At 41.4% G+C, this 20,724-nt stretch overlaps 3 protein-coding genes across 4 annotated transcripts; 2 read left to right on the top strand and 1 right to left on the bottom strand.

Annotated features, from left to right (window-relative positions):
• Window positions 1–99: 99 nt before the first annotated feature.
• Window positions 100–16,058, bottom strand: fbxl13 (F-box and leucine-rich repeat protein 13). Its single transcript, XM_041037376.1, has 21 exons — window positions 15,987–16,058; window positions 15,599–15,705; window positions 14,670–14,769; window positions 14,471–14,538; window positions 9,789–9,943; window positions 9,327–9,436; window positions 9,095–9,193; window positions 8,090–8,185; window positions 7,855–7,990; window positions 4,337–4,389; window positions 4,096–4,196; window positions 3,487–3,616; window positions 2,897–2,995; window positions 2,576–2,696; window positions 2,308–2,470; window positions 2,098–2,217; window positions 1,852–1,975; window positions 1,680–1,760; window positions 1,246–1,380; window positions 948–1,111; window positions 100–865 (listed from the first exon to the last, which is right to left on the bottom strand). The coding sequence occupies exons 1-21, from the start codon at window positions 16,056–16,058 to the stop codon at window positions 673–675; spliced, it is 2,427 nt and encodes an 808-aa protein (XP_040893310.1). The 3' UTR covers window positions 100–672.
• Window positions 3,285–7,843, top strand: LOC121181473 (leucine-rich repeat-containing protein 17-like). Of its 2 annotated transcripts, none has more exons than XM_041037378.1 (7): window positions 3,285–3,546; window positions 4,738–4,900; window positions 5,017–5,496; window positions 5,641–5,855; window positions 6,601–6,756; window positions 7,058–7,199; window positions 7,289–7,843. In XM_041037378.1, the coding sequence occupies exons 2-7, from the start codon at window positions 4,776–4,778 to the stop codon at window positions 7,569–7,571; spliced, it is 1,401 nt and encodes a 466-aa protein (XP_040893312.1). In that variant the 5' UTR covers window positions 3,285–3,546; window positions 4,738–4,775; the 3' UTR covers window positions 7,572–7,843. The 2 variants fall into 2 exon arrangements, with proteins under 2 accessions (XP_040893312.1, XP_040893311.1); XM_041037377.1 differs by having other exon boundaries at window positions 4,630–4,900.
• A 340-nt stretch (window positions 16,059–16,398) lies between the features above and the next one.
• On the top strand, window positions 16,399–20,267 carry armc10 (armadillo repeat containing 10). Its single transcript, XM_041037416.1, has 6 exons — window positions 16,399–16,909; window positions 17,113–17,258; window positions 17,393–17,527; window positions 17,652–17,828; window positions 18,035–18,106; window positions 18,345–20,267. Exons 1-6 carry the CDS (start codon window positions 16,651–16,653, stop codon window positions 18,594–18,596), a joined length of 1,041 nt encoding a protein of 346 aa, XP_040893350.1. The 5' UTR covers window positions 16,399–16,650; the 3' UTR covers window positions 18,597–20,267.
• Window positions 20,268–20,724: the final 457 nt, after the last annotated feature.

The following is a 20,724-nucleotide window of genomic DNA, read 5'->3' as shown; positions in this document are numbered from 1 at the left end:
TAATCAACTGATCTCAGTCTTCAGACAGTTGATTGGTCAAACTGTGTGCTCTTCATTGGTTGGGACAAAAACCTGCAGCCACAGCGGCCCTTTGTGGAACAGTTTGGACACCCCTGGTCTAAGTAATACAATATATAAGAGCCCAATTTTGACTCCAAAATTGGAACTACATTCACTTAGTTGTTTCACAGTTTAAAACAAACTTACAGCTGAGAGGTTGCAAACCTTTGATGGCTGACTGTATAGAATATTTGAAGAATGTTTGAAGCAAAAGTAGCACACGTTTGAATTTACTTTTATAAAAGCATTCTTAAAGGCATTAAAGGCTTTCAGGGTCAAAGACAATGTGTAACTATTTATGTGGAAGCAAAAAAAGTGATCTGTAGTATTAAAAGCAAAACAGGACAGCACAGGACATTCCACTGTCAGGAGCTGATGAAATATATGCTACTGTATGTCTGAGCTTCTGTCCTGAAAGGTAGGACACACACAGATAAAGGTGAAACTTCATCTGATTATTCTCAAATTTTGGTTTGTTGAAAATGCACTTAATACATTTTGATACAAAGTATATACCACAATGATAGCTGCTGTGATCGCATGATTGTCAGTAATGCTGCACATATTACTTAAGGCTCTATTTTTACAAAATCATTACATGTGGAGATCTGTTTATATTCTCTCTGTACTTGCTGCTCTTGCCATCACTGAGTGCTGTTCCACCACCTCCCAGGTGTCATCAGTCTTGATTGGTCTCGTTATTGAATGCGCTGTTTGGCCCATGTCATATCCACACCAGTATGGAGGGTAGTCGTTGCTGTGCTCCCAGTGCTGCACACGCGACCGCAGCTTTAAGGCGGCCACCCTGAGGGAACACACTCAGTGCTCATTAAAAGTTCTCAGGCAGCGTTTTAAGTTTGCAGTATCCTTCTAAGTTTGTGTCTTACTTGGAGATGCTGCTGCAGCAGGCCATCGTGATGGAGCTGAGCGGTGGACAAATCCTCTCCAAGTGTCGGAGCGTGCGATCTGTGAGAAGAACACAGCCACTCACATCGAGCTCTCGCAGGTACTGAGAGCCAGTCGTCAGATACTGCACAGCCATATCTGTCATCTGAGGCAGGGCAGCAGAAAACCAGAAAACGTGGTATGAAATGACAAGGGGAAACACAGTCGACTTGGGAACAACCAGGAAACATTGAAAGGCTTTAGAAAAGTGTCTTTGTGTGTGTGTGTTTGTGTGTTTACCTTGTGACAACCTGACATCCGCAGTGTGACCAGACCTCTGCAGTAAAATGAAATGGCTCGGATGGCTGGGTCAGACAGAGCGACACAGTGAGACACGTCAACATGTTCCAGATCTCTCACATTTTTGCACAGCTTCTGTCCTCGTGGGGAACAAAGGAGATGACAGAGAGAATTTGGATTAAATGTGAACCGATGCCATGAAGCTATTGGGAAACCACATCTTACAAGATGACTAAATTTGATGCTCTGTTCACATCTGTTTGTGGACAGTAACAGTCAGTGAAGAAAAAGAGTGACTCTTGTTTTGGAATTGCTTTACCAGGAAACTGTTCAAGCACTGGAAAAGGAAGTAAACTTGGACTCATTAAAACTGTAAACTGTTCTATAAAAATGCCACATCTGGCCATGTGTTGAAATTGTAGCGAGATTTGTACCTCTATGCCAATGTCTGTGACGTAGACACACTCTGCAAGACATAACTTCTTCAGGCGAATTCCTTCGACAGCAGCCAGACCCTAAAAATACAAGTATCAGGTTACAGACTGTTCACCGCAAGGCTTAATTATCTTTTCTCCAGGAATGTGTGACTGTAAGAACAAACGATACCTGATCCTGGATGTTGCAACCGCTGATGTCAAGAGAGCAGACAGAGCTGCCACTCAGCCACTCCAGACTCGTGTCAGTCAGTCTCTCACAGTAGCTCAAGTTGAGATGGTAGAGTTTATACAACCTGATCAATTGTGCACACATGCACATGAGACATTAGAGCTGCTGTATGACACTAATCCACAGACCACAGCCAGGTATGATTGCAAGAGTGTGTATATGTGTGTGTGCAGTTATACTGTGTACCTCTGTGCAATTCTCATGACAGAGATGTCAGTGATGTGAGTGCAGTGACTGACATTTAGCTGTCGCAATTTGGCGACTGAGGAGCCTTCAGTCAAGTACTTGATCCCAACATCGCTCACCCTGAAACACACATTACATCATGCACTGTAATGACAAAGCACAGCATCAAGCTTGACAGTGTAACACGCTTCAGCAGGTACAAACACACACTTGTTGCAAAGTGAGATGTCCAGGTATCGCAGGTCCTTGAGGGTGGCCACAGATCTGAGGCTGGTGTCGGTCATTCTGGGACACTCGGCAGCGTGGAGTCTGCGGAGGCCTTGTGAGCTGCTGCACAGGGCCTTCCAGCTGACGTCCGAGAGTTGGTTGTTGCCTAAATCGCACATGAGGTGTAGAACAGACAGATCAAACTGGATCAGATTTATATTTTTTCATGTGTAAATGGAAATGAAGCCTGAAGGCTGCAAAATGATCTCACCCTCTGTGCTGAACGTCTTCAGTGTGGCTACTTCAGCAATGGCTTTGAAAGCGATGTCGGAAAGATGACAAGCATCCAACAGAGAAATGGCAGAGAGACAGCGACATGTGGAAAGTAGTGCCTGTTAAAGCAGAGTAAGATTCAAAACTTTTCTGTGCTATGAGGGGTTAAGGGTGTGTGGACAAACAATTATGCTTGAGCTGAGGAAGCAAATTCCTCTTCTTCTCGTCTAATTTATTCTTTATTTTCTTGGTTTAACCTTAAAGAGCTGTAATTTTAAGCCTGTATGAAACCTATGATGTTAGAAACAGACAAACTTACCAACACACAGCTGTCTGACAGCGTGGGCATGTCATTGATCACAACCTCTTTGAGTGAAGGGCATCCAGCTGAAATGTATTTGAACCCATTTACTGTCATCTGGGAGGAGAGACAGGAAAATATATGTCTATGAAGGAATCTGAATCACTCTCCTGGATGCAGTTTTCGTCACTCCTCACATTCTCAGGGCCCCATAAAGTGAAACCATACATCTGGAACCAAACTGATGCACATTTCCAGAGGAGAAGTGAGTTTTAAGTTGCGGTGCATGTGTGTTATGTTATGGAGTGTGCACATCTTGAGTGGGTGGGCCAGAGCTGATTGTATAAACCCAACCCTCCACTTGGCCACAGCTGCCTTTTACTCTACTTCTCCTTCAGATATTCGGCGATTTGCTTTTAGCTCTGAATGAGTGCAAACAGTCGCCAGTGTACAGCCAGTAACAAGAGGAGACACATGCAAACAGAGAGCAGTGACTGGATTTATCCAAGGTGGACTCAACACTGAACTTTCAAAAGGAAAATAGCTGTGTCCTGTCTACAGTTGAAGCTGTGACCATATACCAGACTGAGAGGAGCACACCAACCGACCTGAGTGCAGCCGGACAGGTTGAGGTGGATGAGATTGTGGCAGCCCTTCCCTGTGCTCAGGTACAGAAAGCCTTTATCCGTGAATCTGTAGCAGTAGGCCAGACTCAGATACTGAAGGTTGAGACAGTTCCTGTCCAAAATCGATTTTACACACATTTAATACATCACTCAAATTGTTTGTGTTTAAGCTGTGTGTCGATTACAGCTGGTTGCTAAACAAAAATGAACATCATTAAACAAAATGAAAAATGATACCTACAAATTCTTGAATGGTAAAATGTGAAATATTTCCAAAACATGTTGCACAATACCACCACCCATGAGAGAGATACTGCAAAACTATCAATGATGCAATCATGCAGTCCAGCCGTTATGAGTGCCACATCTGTTCTTCTAAATCATTACATTGGCACTGACCAGGCTGCTTTCAGACATGAAGTACAATACAGCAGGGGGCTGCATCTTGGGCAAACAGAAATGGGGATAATTCTGGGAACTAAGGGGCAGAAGGCCAGAAAAAGAAAGTGAGTAGGACTCCAGTTTAGAGCACAAATCTAATCTGGTCATAAAGTCTAATGTCTGATGGTTTTACCACAGCTGGAGGATTACCTGGACAGTTCTCTCAGAGTTTTGTTTGTTACAAGTGTGCAGGAAAGGTTCAAGTAGAGCAGGCAGGGACAGCCCTCGACAATTCTCTGAACCATCATGTCCTGTGAAAGAGCACAGGTTCAAATGTCACTTCACGTTTTCTCAGCAAGACAACTGTTACAAGAGTGAGTGGGTGAAGAAGATGCATTATCTTACAGGTTTTCTTATAGAATATCAATAGTCTCAACAATGTTTTACTTACTGTGACATTAAAACACTCTGATACATTGAGCTCCTGCAGATTTCTGCATTCACCTATTATAAGACAAAATGCACAGAAAGAGCAGATAGCTGGTCAAACTACTAGCTGGTACAAACTAGAGATAATTTGCAACAAATATGATATCTGAGTTGTAATATAATAAAGCAATATACAACTTTATATGAGGAACAACATGAAGTGATGCAGTATTCTGCCTTGTTTCAAAGCTGTATATACATTCCTGGACGGCTGTTATCGCTTACATAATGTGCAACCTCTCACTTCTTCCGCAGGGTTTGCTGCAGCTGTGTCTCATCAGCCATTACACTCTTGACCCATTGCTTCTGTTTTCAAGCCTGTTTTCATAAGATTTTCGCCCCAAACCCCTGCTTTGGCTCCAGATCTTCTTGCTGAGAAGGTAATCCCTGCAGGGCTCAGGATGCATGTGACCTCCTGTCTCCTCTTAGCCTCCCTCCTCCTCCTCCTGCTCTCGTCCATCGAGATGAAAAGGCCAGGGAAGGGCAGAGGCCTCAAGGGAGCACGACACAAACTCACGCGGGACAGGTATGGATTTACTCTTGAGTCTGACTTGTTCAATCCATTTTTCACAGAGTTTTATGGTAATGTGTAGACATTGAAAAGCCATGAATTTGTCTTTTTTTGTGTTTGAAAACTGTCAGGGTGAGAGGTGCTGGGCGTCACAGCAGATCTGGCCCCTCCAGGCTCGTGTCACCTGACACCTGCTTGGAGTCAACAGAATCTAGAGACGTCTTTTTGGACTGTCAGGACCGACGTCTCACCTCCATTCCCACTTCACAAACTTGGTCCAAACAACCTAAGCACTTCCTTCTAGCCCGCAATCGGATCAAAGTCCTTCGTGATGGGGCCTTTTTTGGATATGAGAGTTTAGCCAGTCTAGACCTGCAGCAGAACCAGATCGCTTTAGTGGAGGAAGGAGCCTTCCAGGGCCTGACACACCTTACAACCCTGCTGCTGCAGCACAACCGCCTGGGAACACTTAGCGAGGAGGCCCTCATCCCCATGCCAAACCTTCGCTACCTGCGTTTATATGACAATCCCTGGAACTGTCTCTGCCCGATGGATAGTCTCATACGCACCCTCCAGGTCCCAAGTAACCGTAATTTGGGAAATCATGCCAGGTGAATGATTTCACCATAAGACTTTGACACAGTGTGATGGATTACTCTGATCCCACAGGTGTACAAGTCATTACTCAGAATGACAAACGGCCTCCAAGTACACCATTTGATTTCTCCATGCCTTAACTGTACTTCCTCTGCTAGGTGTGCAGCGCCGATCAGGCTACAAAGCATGAAGTTGAAGGAGGTTGACGCTGAGTTACTCTGTAAGGAGTCAGACCCAACAGGCGACCCGCAGGGCGACCAAAAAGATACCGCCGACCCCATGAAGCCCAGTCCATTTCGCGGCAAACCAGATGCCACCACATCTTGCCATTTCTACCTTTTCCCCCAAATGCAAATGGACTGCAGTAAACGAGGCAAGTCTGCAATCAGCTAATATTTTTGTAAATCATTGTTGATTAATTGTACCCTACATTGAGCCTCACTATGTTTTGAGAAATCCAGAACACGTGTTTCTCATGCAACAGAGGAGTTAAGAAAAATACCTCTGTAGCGCCATGTCACAGAGCTTATTCACTCATGATAAAATATCACTGTTGCATGACTGGAATGACTAAACTTCCATTTCTCAAGGGATTTTCAGGGCCAGACATAGAACTGGCAAAGAGACATATCTGGTTTGGCAGGTGTCTTTTATTCAGTGTTATGTTGCTTGCTTAACCTCTGACTACTTCCATGTTACAGTCATTTGTCAACTTATGAACAACGTGGTAAGAATTAGCTAAATAAAACATGTAAAAACATTTTAATTTTGCTTGAGAATAGACTGAATCAAATAATGTGTTGCTACTATTTGCCTCTTATTGGCAGGCAGCCTGGACATTAGTATCAAATTCAGGTCATGGATAGAGGCAGAGCATAAATCTATCTCTGCGCCAGTTTTTCAGTTACTAAACTTGCAGAACTAAGAGAGGAAACAAGATGATTTCTTTGTCATTGGTTTGACAGATTTGGATGGAATAGATGAAGAATCCATTACTCTAATTAATTAAGAAAACATACTGAGCATGTGAATGAAGTAAAGTTATTTTTTTGGTAGACATAAAATAATCAAATGCTTCTGAGTTACCCCTTAAGTAACCCTTTCCTCCCTGTGTTCAGGTCTAACTGAGGTGCCCACAGGCATTCCAGATGATGTTGTTCATATCGATCTGTCCCATAATTCAATCCGTCATCTCAGAGGCAAAGATTTTCAAAGAGCGAGGAGCCTCAGAACCCTTAACCTCAGTAGTAACAACATGGAGCGTATCGACACGGGTAAAACCTTCTATGTTTCATTATTGCTGCATACCTATTAATCATGATTTGCAGTACGTGCCTAATATTTCCTGTAATATCCAGGATGAAAACCTAGACAAATAAAGTAGTGTTTTTTTTTGGCTTTGGCTGGAAAACATATGGGAACTCAAAAGGTGTAACATGTTACGCAATTGCTGCTGATTGCACCCCTGAGCTTTACTTTTCTTTTTTATAATTTAATAACAACACATAACATAAAATGATACTGAGAGAAGTAAGAAACAAATGCCAATGCACCTCTTTCTTTTCATTCTCACAGGGTCTCTGTCTGGGCTCCTGCACCTCCGTGAGCTGGACTTATCTGACAACAGCCTGCATTTTATCCAGTATGGGGTTCTCGAAGACCTTTACTTTCTGTCCCAGCTAAAACTGGGAGGAAACCCCTGGGTGTGTGACTATAGGTGGGTTCTTCTGCTCAAATGTGTACAATCAAATTTTGTTTGACAAAAATGCAAATCATTATTAAAAACTGATGGCATTTTTTTTCCAGCATCCACTACATGGTGTACTGGCTGCATCTGCACCCAGGGGTGAGGCACTCTGGCCTGCTCTGCCGCTCCCCTCCTGAACATACTGGGGAGCGTGTGGAGGACTATGTGAGTTCCTACAATAGAGCGTGTCCGAAGGATAGACAGCACAGCAGAACAGACCAAGACGAAACGAACCCTGAGCTTTGGAACACACCGATGGAGGTGCAGGGAGAGCTGGAGGAGGAGCTGGAGCCAAGCCACCTGAGAGTTCCCCAGAAATACCAGATCATCCGACTGTCCTGACTAAAGTGAACATCTGACCTGAAATCTGAGGTTCTCTGTTTTCCTTTCTTTCATTTGCTATCAATATTATAAAACAGTCTGTATCAGATGGAGAAACTACATTTTCAGTGTTGCTGTTATGATTTGTGGTGAGTTGTGTAATCAAAATATAAGATTTATCAGCTTACTGATGTACTGTAATCATTACTGTTAGAGCATGATCTGTATGAGTCAACAGGGGTATTGCACAGCGCACAGAAAAACAAAAAAAATCATATGTGGCAACAGGATCTGGAAAACTCACTGATACATTTCAGGCTGGGCCATGTAAGTGACGTGCAGCCTCGCAGGTTAAGATGGATCACAAATGGGCGGTAGTTCTGCAGGATCTGCTTCGTTGTGCTGTCTGTTATCCAGTCTTTCTCTACAGAGAAGTTGATCTAAAAGGGACAAACATTAAGAAACATTTATAGTCCTGTTCCAGTTATGACTTCAAACATTTCTATGCACTGAAAACAAGAATCAATCTCTGTACAGACCTGACTCCACAATGTGCCTGATTGGATGATGGCTTTCCATGTGCAACACACCTCAGCACAATTCAGCCAGTCTCGTAATTCTAGATATTGAAAGACCTGAAGCAGAAACAGTAACACAACATATCTGATAATTCTGAAAAGGGTCAGATGACAGAGGGTAGACATATGAATTGCCTCTCTATTTATTCTACTAAAACTTTAAGCATATCCTTGTCTGTGGCAAATGTTATGAGAAAGAGATTATGATTATACAATGACGCAACTTCCATACTGATCTTTTGTCTGATATTTAGTCCTCCAGGTTTTAATTTCACCTAACCACCCCTCACCTTGCAAATATCTGCATGTGAAGGGGACAGTTAGGTGCCCAGACAAGGTTCACTGCCACCACTGGCACTGCCACTTCAGAATGGTACAAGAGAGCAAGCTCTTTCTCTCTCCAAACATAGTCATGTTAGAGCGCTATTTATTGAGAGAGGTGTTGGACAGAAACACCAGAGCAAACAAAACCAAAAACTGCACTCACATTGCCAGCAAATGTGAATCCAAAGCAAACAGAGGCCACAACTGATTAGTTTAAGAAGAGCAGGCAAGATAACTTGTTCACTTAAGTTTTCAACATATTTATAATCTAGAGAGCCACTGGTATGAAAGTACTTCAACAATTACATAAGGTCTACACAAATATTATTCTTAATATGCATAAAACCATAACACCTCAACAGATCTTGTGAGTGAGTTGCCCCATAAACACAGCCCTCTCTGTGGTAACAGGTAATAGGTACATTATGGCATAACCAGCTGCGACTGACTTTAATCAGCTGGCCTCACAGAGACTGGAAGTATGTTTACAGTGAAGTCCACAGTATTATGTAACACATACGTATGATCTCATCACTGACTGCTCAGAGAACTGAGAAATTACCCTGCTACAGCTATTAAACTAGGGCCGTCCTCACTCTGTGAGTAAACTTCGTGAATGCTGGGAGATTTTAGAAGAACTACCTTCAATGAGAGGCTCCTAGGGAGCAAAGACAGTCTGTCACATCCTTCTCCAATCTGGTGGTTTTTGTTAGTGATTTCTATAAAACCCATTTCCAAGTTCTGCAAGATACAAGCACACAAACACACAATCAAACAACACAGAATATTGGCAGAGTTCTGTATATTTATACTGTATTTATTTACATATCTTTTTTGTTTTTTTTTTTAACTAAAATTCCACATAAAAGTATACCTTGAAGTACTCTTTTGTCCTCTTTGAGTCCTTTGCAACATTACGCCATGCAACTACAATGCGCTTAAGGCGACGAGCGGCCACAAGTCTCTCGAGTTTCTCAATGGCAGCTAAGTTGAAAAGAAATATGAAAAATATTCCAAACAAGTATTTGTAATTGTGACAGAGTTGGATTTAGCTGAATCTCAAGACAAATTTAGCTTTTTAACTTAGTCCAGTCTCAGAGTTTAATGCTGAAAGTACAGGGGACAAAATGAGTCACAAGAGTGGGTGTATACAGCGGGCGAGAAATTATTGTCAGGAAAGATTTTCAGTTTGGACACATTTCTTTACCACAATGCCTGTTTTCTCTGGCTATATGCATGATAAAGTCACAACTTGCAAAAACATTCGGTTCACGTTAGTTAAGCCAACCCTCCTCATGATTACTTTTTCCTCGGAAACACTTGTGTGGTCACCTACCAGCCTGTGTCTTCTTGTGTAATTTTACCCAATTCAACCATTTGGTGAGTGCAGCGTGCTGGCATGTCCTCTCAAAGTGCTTCTTTGTCACGTCCATCTTCAGAGCCAGCTCTATGGTATCTCTCTTGCTCTGCACAGTGAACCTCTTCCACTTCCTGTGTACACAGCTCATCATTAATTCAGTGAACAGGTACGAAAGGCAGGTTGTCAGGAACCTGAATATACTCAACAGGACAGGAGTCAGCAACACTGAAATAACACTCATGGATTAATTAAATCATTGTGTCATCTTAAATAAGTTTATTCTAATGATGATGCAGGTGAAGCAGGTTTGGAGTTTCAGACAGGACAGTGTGATTGACAAAAGGCCAGTGATGGAGGTGAGTGCACTGACAATGGAGAGGTGAAAGGGAATCTGTGAAACTGAATATCCTCATGAACTTATCTACTTGTTAACAATGATCCAGAGAAAATGTTCAAAACTTTAATTCGCATGGGTCAAATTTCTGCCTAGAGCTCCAACTGAGTCACTCTCTGATCATGATCAAATTTGAGACCTCAACATTTTTCAAGTAGGAGAAGTTAACTCAAGCTGCCCAGTTAGCTCAGTTGGTAGAGCATGAGACTCAACCTCTCAGGGTCATGGGTTTGAATCCCACTCTGGGTAGCACCACCTCCCATGGGCTCACCACCCGTGGAGGTGCCATGGGACTTCGGTGCATTGTAAATTGGGTGGGAGTTGCCCCCGTGACTTGGGCCTGGACCCAGTTAAGTGGCAGATGATGACATGACAAGTTGACTTAAAGTGCTTTTAACCTGGAAGTAACCTCTACATACTGTTCCAAAAACCTTATCAAACTTAATGTCCTCTTTTTAGCAGTGTGCAATTTATATATTCAAGATGCACAGATTTATAAGAAGACACAAAGAGGAAGACAACAGATGTTTTTAAGCTATGATTTTTTCATTTCTGGATTGATTTCAGTGACATTTAGGCCATCGCCATGCAGTCCTTTGAACGAATGTTCCACCTGTGCTTGTCTAATTAGCTTGACTTGGACACAGCACCAGCTGTCTACAATCACCTCACTGCAATCAGTGTATGTAGAATCTCAAACATTTTACCATCCCTGCTCGCAGTTTTCCTGTCATCCTGTGCTGTTAACAGGGCATGATTAATTGTTGTCTGGTCTGGTAGTTTCAATCAACAGTCTGCTGTTGTTGTTGCTGCAGGTGGATTCAGTATTTGAACTCACTGCCATGGATCTTCCATATGGGTAAATAAGATACAAGTGTGTATCTTTGGCTAAATTTGGCCTGTGCATTTTTGTTGTTGTTGTTGTTTATAACTTAATTGTTTTTCAGGATTTCTTGGCTTTGCACTCTGTTGTTGTGGGGCTGCATTTCCTTTCCTCTTCACAAAGGTAAGATTTATTTTTTAATTATTCACTGCTGTGTTCTGCTATATGAATCTAATGTAATGTTTGTTTGTAGGTTACAATATTGCACATGGCTACTCTGCAAATGAGAACCTACAAACCTCAAACCAGTTTCACTCTGGAGAATCTTTGAACACAAACCATGAGGATGAAACACAGGCCACAATGTACCAGAGCTTTGGTTCCCCTCAGAGAGAATCAGTTCATCATGAAAACAGAGAGGATGTTAGCTCAGTTACTGGTCTTGGTGAAGAGATGGTGGAATACAAATCGGAGCCAAAACAGGAGCAAGATGAGTTTTCAGTGGTCTCCTCTGCTCCTTCTGTACAGAAATATGAGCATGTGGGTTCTGGTTATCAACATCCCTTTGGCCGCTTAGTGAAGGAGCACACATCTGAGAAAGCTGTGGAGGGCATCAGTTTCCCAACAATCACGGATTTCAGACGTTTCATAGAAATAATGAAGAACTCCTTCTTAATACCAGGAAGTGACTTGAGTGGACATTTCCAAACTGCTCGGGAAACAATGGAAAATGAGTTGACTTCTGGTGCTGAAAATATTAACAGAGAGTCTTCTACTAGTTCTGATTCTGTAAAAGAGGGATCCACTCATGGTGACAACAGTAAAAATGAAGTCTGGAGTGAACCTATGAATACAGAGTTTGAACAGAGTGAACCAGACACCAACTACCAAAAGCCAAGTGAAAGCCTCCTTTTCCCTGATCCTGTCGACTCTACTGAAACTCTCATTTCTCCCACTGTTTATGACAACCAAGACTCTGGCCCCAGCTCTGTTCTCAACCCACGCCATAATTTAGCCACAAAACGTGTCTCAATTAATTATGGAGGTTTGGCCAGTGGTGACATTTCTGGGGAAAACCCTGACATTTCCACAAGGGCTCTTGATGTGAAAACTGAAGATGTTCAGTCAACAAGCTACAAGCTCCCTGAACAAATACCCTCTGGCTCATTCCTCAGTAGCCATGTGACTGCATCCCCTGTCAACATCCCAAACAGCCCAAAAGATCTCAGCAACTATAAAACTAAGAAATCCAGCATAAAACCCCTAACCTCTGAGAAGAATATCCAACAACCAAAATATTCGTCTCACAGTGGAGACTCTTTAATGGGGTATAAAAAAACATTTGGTGGTTTTGAACTTGGTAAAGATTTCCAAAGAGAGAGGCCAGGTGGAGTGACACATGCCGATGCCCTGTCTCCAGAAAAGCCCCCATCTTTGAATTCCTATGGTAAAAGTTTATATGTCAGTGCACCAAGAGGTCAACTCTATATTCCAGATAATCTTCCTAAACACAGGGAAAGAGCCCAACTGGTTCAGGCATATCAACCCACTGTTGGCAAGGAATCAAAGGATATAAACTACACTCCTACCATCCACCTGCCTGTGTCTACTGGTTCTGTTTCTTCCAACTCTGACCTTTCATCTGAGGGTAGTGACAGTCATGTGAGAGTTGAAACAAGCAGCCCACATGACCCCCAGGGAGTATTTAGCAAAAAGCATCTGGTCAGATCCCACCCAGTGTTTATTGTGAAACCTTCCAGCTCTCTTCAAGACTCAAGCAGACATGATGGCTATCTCGGAAACCAGAGAGTCAGTGTTTCTGGTTCATCCATCCTCACTGCCCAGGCAAAAGATGAGGAGAAAACTGACCTGTCCAAGCAGAATCTAGAATCTGCAATTCAGGACCCAAAACAAATGAATGCCCGCATTCCCATTTCTAGTGGCTTATATTCAACCCAGAGCGGAATTTCATCTCAGGTCAGTGATGTTTATGCAAGTTTTAACTCTCCAATCAATTTGGCTCCAACATCAGAACCAAAGAAAGCCTTTTCAAGATTGTTTGGCAATGAAGTCATGTCCCAGAACTTTAAAATCAAGAATATAATCTCTGATAGGTTTCTTCCTGGTGATAGACATGGTGCCAGAAATGGCCTGGGCTTGTTTTCAACCCAACAAAGGCAAGGCATTTCTCTAAATGATGTCTTTGTGAGTGCAATGAGAGCTGGCCTTCTTCAGACCTTCACACAACCGACCAAAGTACAGAATCATTCAGCTAATGTGAATAAAGAGCCCTTCAACATGGTCTACTGGCCCCCTAAACTGCTGTCTGCATCCAATGTGTCTGGTTCTACTCTCAGTGGAGTCTTTTGGAAGAATGGTGGCAACACAAAAAGGCATCCTCCTCAAACGGGCCCCAAAACGTCATTGCCTTTTGTAAATGCATATGTTATGAAATCCAGAAACGGCTACGTAAGGAGTAAAGTATCTCTATCAAAGACCCGTTATACACCATATCAGCCTGTTGAAGGCAAGACTGTTAAAGACCAATGGGAACCAGCCCCAACTGTCCCCAAGGATGTGAAGAACAGTAGGGAGGCATCAACACAGAGAGATAAAATGGTATCAAAAAAACTTTTAAACATATTACATGTAGTCATAACTGCTGTGGTTACAGTTGGAACCTTAAGCTGAAAAAATTCTCACATCTCAGAGCTACCCATTCTGAATTTATCCTTCAGTTATGCCATTAGACAGAGAAGATTAAAATCTTAATAGATTTAAAGACAGCAGTAAATACAGACTATTTTTTTAAAGATAGAATTGTGTTAGAGCCAAACATTCAAATGAAAAAATCTGGAGGGTCATAAAAGTCATACTGTAGCTGCCCAGACTCTCAAGCATAACTAGAAAGTGAACTGCTGCAAAATGTGTTCAATATGACAATTCTGGCTCTCAATACTAAACTGGATTTCTTTATTATTTTCTTAATTATAGGTCAATTTCTGACTGACATCAGTCCTCTTGTAATGATGGGTAAGTGTTCATATTTTGAATGTTTATTTCTCAGACACCTGAAAACTGGAGCTGAACATTTCTTTCTTTTGCTCAATAGGGCCTGTTTCCATCTTCAACTGGGGAAATAAATCAAGTTTCTAGTGTTCTACACATATCCACCATAAACAGTAAAGGCATGAAATACTGTAAATATTTTTTCACCTCTTGATTGTGTCAAATTGGATAATCTACTCAACAAGTTCAATGTTTTAAGTTGATGATCTGTATTTTGTGTCACGTATTCCATGTATACTCAACGTCACTATTGATGTTGTTTTGACAGGCATCACAATTTGATATTTCTCAGAAATTCCATTCCTTCCCCCTTTGACAAATGATTCATCAGTCACTCATGTGTTGGTCTAGAAGTCAGTACTGTGAGCCTACCTGAAGCAAGCGCTTGTTAAATTTTTCCTGTAACAGCAGTAGGCCTTCTCAAAAAGACAAAAGGAAAGCTAGAAAGGAATACAGAATAGCAATTATAATAAAAAGCATTAAAACTGTTACATCTGTGTCTAATTTATCCAGAAAATCTGTTATTCAACTTGACTGTAAAAGCTGTGTATGCTACTCAAACATACTGTACCATATTGTCATCTGGATCCATATAGGCTGCGTCCATAGTCCTACGCATCAGAGAGGTGGTTGCTGCAGTTCGCTGTTCTGCATCAGCAATAAATTTGTGCCTCAAAAGAATAAAACTGACATCAAAAACAGATAATGCCCCAGACTAATTTGTACTCCTGAATGATTTAACACAATCATAATGCTACTCTGTTAAATTGAGTACATGTATAATAGTAAAAGGGTATATATATTGGCACTAGTAGAGGAAGAGATGCATCCTGTCTGCTTAGTGGCTTTTCACAAGATTAGTTTAAATGACCTGTAAAGACCACCACTCCTTAAGTCTGAAAAAAATATTTTTAAACAGAAACCTAAGTTAACATATGCTTATTGTTAACTTAAGTTTCTGTTTAAAAAAAATTTTTTTTTATGCCTATTATGTGAATTATGCCTATAATTGTTAGTGATAATAGGTGTTAGGGATATTGATGCTAACCCCCAGGGGTGTCACTTTTCAAAAGTCACTTAACAGTATAATGGTGCAGAAACTGTATATCCATCCACGTAGAGTATCTGATTATTCTTGTGTATGTACCTAAAAGGCCCACTTAAAATCTGTGAGCAAATGTGCAATGGTAGGCCATGTAATCAGAGGAGAAATTGATGCAATTGAAAACACAGTGTGGTTTGAAAAATATCTATATATTATACACTAATCTTTTTAGTTTAGTTTGTTGTGTAATTTCTACATGCTTTTCCTCTCACTGAACCACCTTTTGGGGTCAGAGATGGAATGTAGATATGGAAAAATATGGGTTTTAATCTCCACTCCTACACATTTGGTAGCCGACCATGACTTTCTCTCCCAGGAGTAAAAGTAAAGTTAAGAAAGAGAGCCACCATGTGTCCGTCTCAAGAAAAGTCAAAGGAAAAGGAGGTTCAACCTACCAGTCTACATTCTGAAGATTATCATGGCCCTGGAAGGCCAAAAGAGTATTTTTCAGAAACTGTATTGGGTCATTGGGACATGACAGGCATGAAGCTGTCAACAAGGCCTGTTGTCAAGGAAAAAATAAAGATGATGAACTTTTGGGTTCAAGTTAAATAAATAAATAAATAAATAAATAAAAATAAAAATAAAAATAAAAATAAAAATAAATAAATAAAAATAAATAAACAAATACAATACAATACAATAAAATAAAATAAATCAAGTGGCGATAGTAGTAGTTAAAGAAAGCGATGGGATTATGTGTAAATGACTGAAGAGCTGAGCTAAGGGCTCTGGTTATCTGTAACGTTACTGTACATGCCATTTCTACTGACGATAACGTACCTTGTATATTTGTGGGAGGCAGTGATTCAGTTCACACTCTTTCAGAACAGGTTCTGTGTTTGCTACAGCCATGTCTTGTCTTCAATACGTCCGTTAATTAAAATATCTATGTTTATAGTTTGTCAGATTTCGCCTGGTCCTCCTCCATTTTGAAACTCATCGTTGCTAGGTAACGAAGCAATTAAAACTTCGGTAACCTTAAATGTTGGACAGCTAGTGAGTTTTAATGCAGCGAAGCAAAGTCCACGGTGTGAACATACATACACTGGATTTTTCAGCTAACAATTTGTTTATACCAAGTTAGGTTTTCAAAACAAAGTCAAAATGCATATTACAAAATTTAAGCCTAAGATTTTGTCTTCCCTAGTCACTCTGCGAAAGATTTTGTTGGCCACCCTGAGCTGGCCGGAACAACGGAACAAAACATTGTTGACAACTGTGGCTTGTCAGCAAACTTCTCCAGTTTTCAGTACAATGAAGCTGTTTACATTAGTTTGTCTGGGCTTTGTAGTGTTTTCGGTTGGTTATCGTCAGTCCTAGCTAACTAATGAGCCGGTTCATTTAGCTGGTAACATAAAAGATTTAAATCATAACGCTTCAGAGCATCTGTAGCTTGACGTTAGCAAGCTAGCAAAGCTCAGCTACAGGCACAATTAGCAGCAGCATGGGCGATGGTACTATCACTCCCAGGCTCGGCAACATGAAGGCGTTGCTCGGAATAGTTGCCGGCGCTGGAGCTTCCTACGGGATATACAAACTTCTCAGCGGAGGAAGCTTCAAGAGAAACAAGAAAAGTGCCACAAGTGAAAGTCCTGGTGTAAGGAGCACTCCGTCCAGTGAAGTTACTGTACAGCCGGGCAGCCTGCTAGCTAAAGTGTCTGGACTGGATGTTGTCTGTCCCCGACCTGCGGATGATGCATCAGGTAGGAACCATATAGCTTATAAAACTGGACAATACTCGCAGAAAATAGCATATATCTAAACTTATCTGAGTGTTCCAGCAAAGTGAGTATCTCAAGACTTTCAACAGTAATTTTAGTTCGGTTATAGTCCTGCAGTCTCCTTCGCTGCAAACACATATTGGGTATCATTAAACGTAGGTTAAGAGGCTTCTTTTGCTCCATAGGTGGCATCATCCACCAGTCTCCCGGCAACCTGGAGCCACAGCACCTGAAAATGCTGCTGTCATGTCTGCAGACCAGCAATAATCCATCTGACAGATGTCGGATCCTGCTTACGTTAGGAAACGCTGCTGCCTTCACTGTGAATCAGGTAAAACAGTAACAGTAAAAGTATACTTTCTCTATATGCTTATTGCCGATCAAGAGTCTAATACTGTAAATTGCGTATTTTAGTAATGTAGCTTTTGTGTTTTCTAACTCTCTTTTTTCTTTCTCGTTCTCCAGAATCTAATACGGGAATTTGAAGGGATCCATATCATAGCTGGATTCCTTTCTGATCCTGCGACAGAAGTTAGAGTGCAGACTCTGAATGCTTTAAATAATCTGTGTATGAACATCCAAAACCAGGAGCAGCTAAAGGTTTGTTGCCGTTCTGTACAATAAATAGCATGCAATCCGTTGCAGAGAATGAAGTCTTTTTGTTTATAAGTTCATGTCTATTTTGGGGGGACAAACTTGTTTCACTAAAAATCTTGTCTTGTAGGTTTATGTGCCACAAGTGCTAGAACTGATTGAGATGTCACCAGTGAATTCTGACCTTCAGCTCGGTGCTCTCAGGCTGCTGACAAACCTTTCAGTCACAGACAAACATCAACACTTGCTGAAGGAATCAGTTACGCTTTTACTGTCTCTACTTGTAGTGAGCGCTGAAGCATTGCAGGTTGGTATCTTTTCAGGTTGCCCTTGGCTTGATATCTTTTACATTTCTGAAAAACTGATTTTTGGATGCTATAAATGTTCTATTTAACAATCCTTAAACAATGATGTGATACCATTGATATCTCTCAGAGATGATCGAAAAATTGTTGCTGTAGTTGGAAACCAGTTAAGGCCAGTAAGAGTAAGTTTTTTTTCTTTTTGTTTCAGGTTCAGGCTTTGAAAGTCCTCGTGAATTTGTCCTCAAATCCAGATATGATGGATGACATTGTTCAAGCTCAGGTAAGTCAAAAAGGGATCAAAATGCAGTCTTATCATTGTCATTTAAGTTAAACAACCAGTGAGGTTTGTCTGTCTATATAATACACAGTAAATAAGTTAGCATGGCTCTGTGGTAAAAGTTAATCAAAACAAGCAAATGCTGCACAATCCAAGGTTTTTGTTGTCAGACTGCTGTGACAGGACTCCAGATTTCATTATAAATCCTCATTTTGATCTTGTTGTGTGCTTTTTGCCCAAGGCTCCAGCTTCTGTTTTGCTGCTGTTTGATGCTCGAACGGCTCCGGCAGTGCTTCTGCGACTGCTGACGTTTGCAGGGAACTTGAAGGCCTGGAGGCCTTCAGCCCAGGTAGCTGATGAACTGAGGCGGAAGCAGGATTGCCTCTTCCGGGTCATGTTAGATGAATCCTCCCAGCTCCACAGCAAACTGGTCCAGCTGCTTTCACACCCTGATGGAGAGATTCAGGCCCAAGTGGCTCGTATCTTGACATAGACCTCTCTATCTGCACTCTTGATCCATGCACAGCTTTTGCTTCTACACACTTTGCCAAAGCCATCAACTTATCACCCTTCAAGTTAAATTATAAATCTGTTAACATTAACCTTATAGAAGAGCAGGCTGCATAGCTTCCTGTGGATTCTGAGTTCACTCTCCCACATTCTTTATACCTACAGTATTCCCCCGATCAATATTATTATCACATAAAACTAAATGATCTGCTCCGGCTCACCAGCCACTTTTCCCTGATCTCCAGCTACTTACACTACAGTTAATTGATGAGCAGTGAGTGAGCAGGAAGTAGAGTATAAAACCACCTTTCCCTGTTTTTTCCTGCCACTGAGAGTTTTCTTCTCATTGCCAGAGACTGTTTTCCTTCAAAGACCCACAGTGCCCTTCCTTCTGAGAACTTCACCTATTTTTCTCTGAAGATATTTTCCAGGTGAAATTTCTGAACCCAAACCCACTGCCAAAAGTTTTCTAGAGAATGTGTTTGTTTGAATGACCAGTGCAGCATGACCTCATATACTATCCCTCTGCGGTTCAGACAGAGACTTGTCTTCTTGCTGCACTCTTTAGCATGCCTTGGAGACACCAGTGAATGGGTGCACTACAGCTCCAGTCCTCACTAATGTATCAACATGTTGGATAGTCTTATACCAACATCTTTGATCTGTTTATTTAATTTTAGAAAGTGTGTCATGGTTTTAGAAGAGACAAAGTGAGGTTAAGCTGCAGCGTGGTTGGCCCCACTTTCTGGGATTCTGTGACAAGAGGAAGGATTCAGTGTGTCAGGAAGATTTTGAAGTTGACACACACCTTCCCCACATTAAAAAAGAGCTAGCTGAGGTGTATAGGTTACTTGGTGAGGAAGCCACTTGGATAAACTTTGCCTTTGACGGTATACCAATCACATCTGCCTGGACAGGTTGATGTGGGATGTAATAGCGTTGCTGAATGTCTCAACTGGCCTACAAACACCTGCATATCCCCCAGGGAGGAGCTGGAGGAAGTTTCACAGGAAAAAGGATGTCTGGACTGCTGCAGTTATTTTACAACTACCACATAAGTCAGGCAAATATGCAACTTGAAAACAAATGGAGGAGTGGTTCACCTTGGAGAACACAGTAATGGTAAGAGCCATGATTACTGTTTGTGACAAATGTTATGCATAAAATAGCTGTTGAATGACAACAGCGACTGAATGTTAAATACAAGCCTTGTTATGTACTTACTGTAAAAAGACAGGCTGTAAGTGATAGATCCACATGTTTACCTGGAGGACTGAAGCTGTGGATCCATCTGCTCACTTGTTAAACAATATTTACAGAAAGGAGGACGGGTGTAGGTGCATACCTCTAATTTGCATGAAAAATGTGATGATTATCTCAAAATCTGGTTTTTACTGCAAGGACTTTATGGCATGAGCCAGTCCAGGTCTACAGAAATGCTGCACATCTTTTGATGTTTGGACACTGACTTTATTTAACCCAAATCCTAAATATCTCTCAGGCAATATGGTTTACTAGAACAGATAAAGCAGGAGGTTGAATTACTTGTGACCTAGATTATCATATTTATTTAATGAAGTTAGTAAGCATTTTGCAGATAAAATGAGAAATTTGTTTATGTGTGTTTGAATGGTTCAATAAATACCCTATGACCTATAAATGTGGATATCCACCTCTTTATTTCTCAAGTTTACTCAAATATATTAAACTAGAAACATCCAGTGAATTCATGACAGACTGCAGTGGGTAGATGATAGGCTAAATGCCTAGGACTGCCTTTTGGCTTTGTCTCACTTTGTCTTACTACCATGTGAAATAATATGGCAAGAATCAGAATACTTGTGTTAGTGAATGATTGTCCATGCATTCCTTTTATTTCTAGCAAAGTGTGGGCAACAAAAAAAGAAAACCTCAGTGGACTTCTGCTAAAGCATGTTGAAGAACAGAGTGTAATTTACTGTTAAATGTCTATAAATCTCTCGGTGGTGGCTCGGGATCAAAACACGTCTTCTGTCTTTTATCATATGATCATATGAAACTTCTCGGCCGTCAAACCCAGACACCATGACTTTTAGTCTGTAGTATAGGTCAAGCTCGAATAACACCGGAAC

Source organism: Toxotes jaculatrix, chromosome 5 (genome assembly GCF_017976425.1).
Source record: "Toxotes jaculatrix isolate fToxJac2 chromosome 5, fToxJac2.pri, whole genome shotgun sequence".
Classification (NCBI taxonomy): domain Eukaryota; kingdom Metazoa; phylum Chordata; class Actinopteri; family Toxotidae; genus Toxotes; species Toxotes jaculatrix.
Note: the sequence above shows the minus strand (reverse complement) of the source record. Positions and strands in the feature narration are given on the sequence as shown.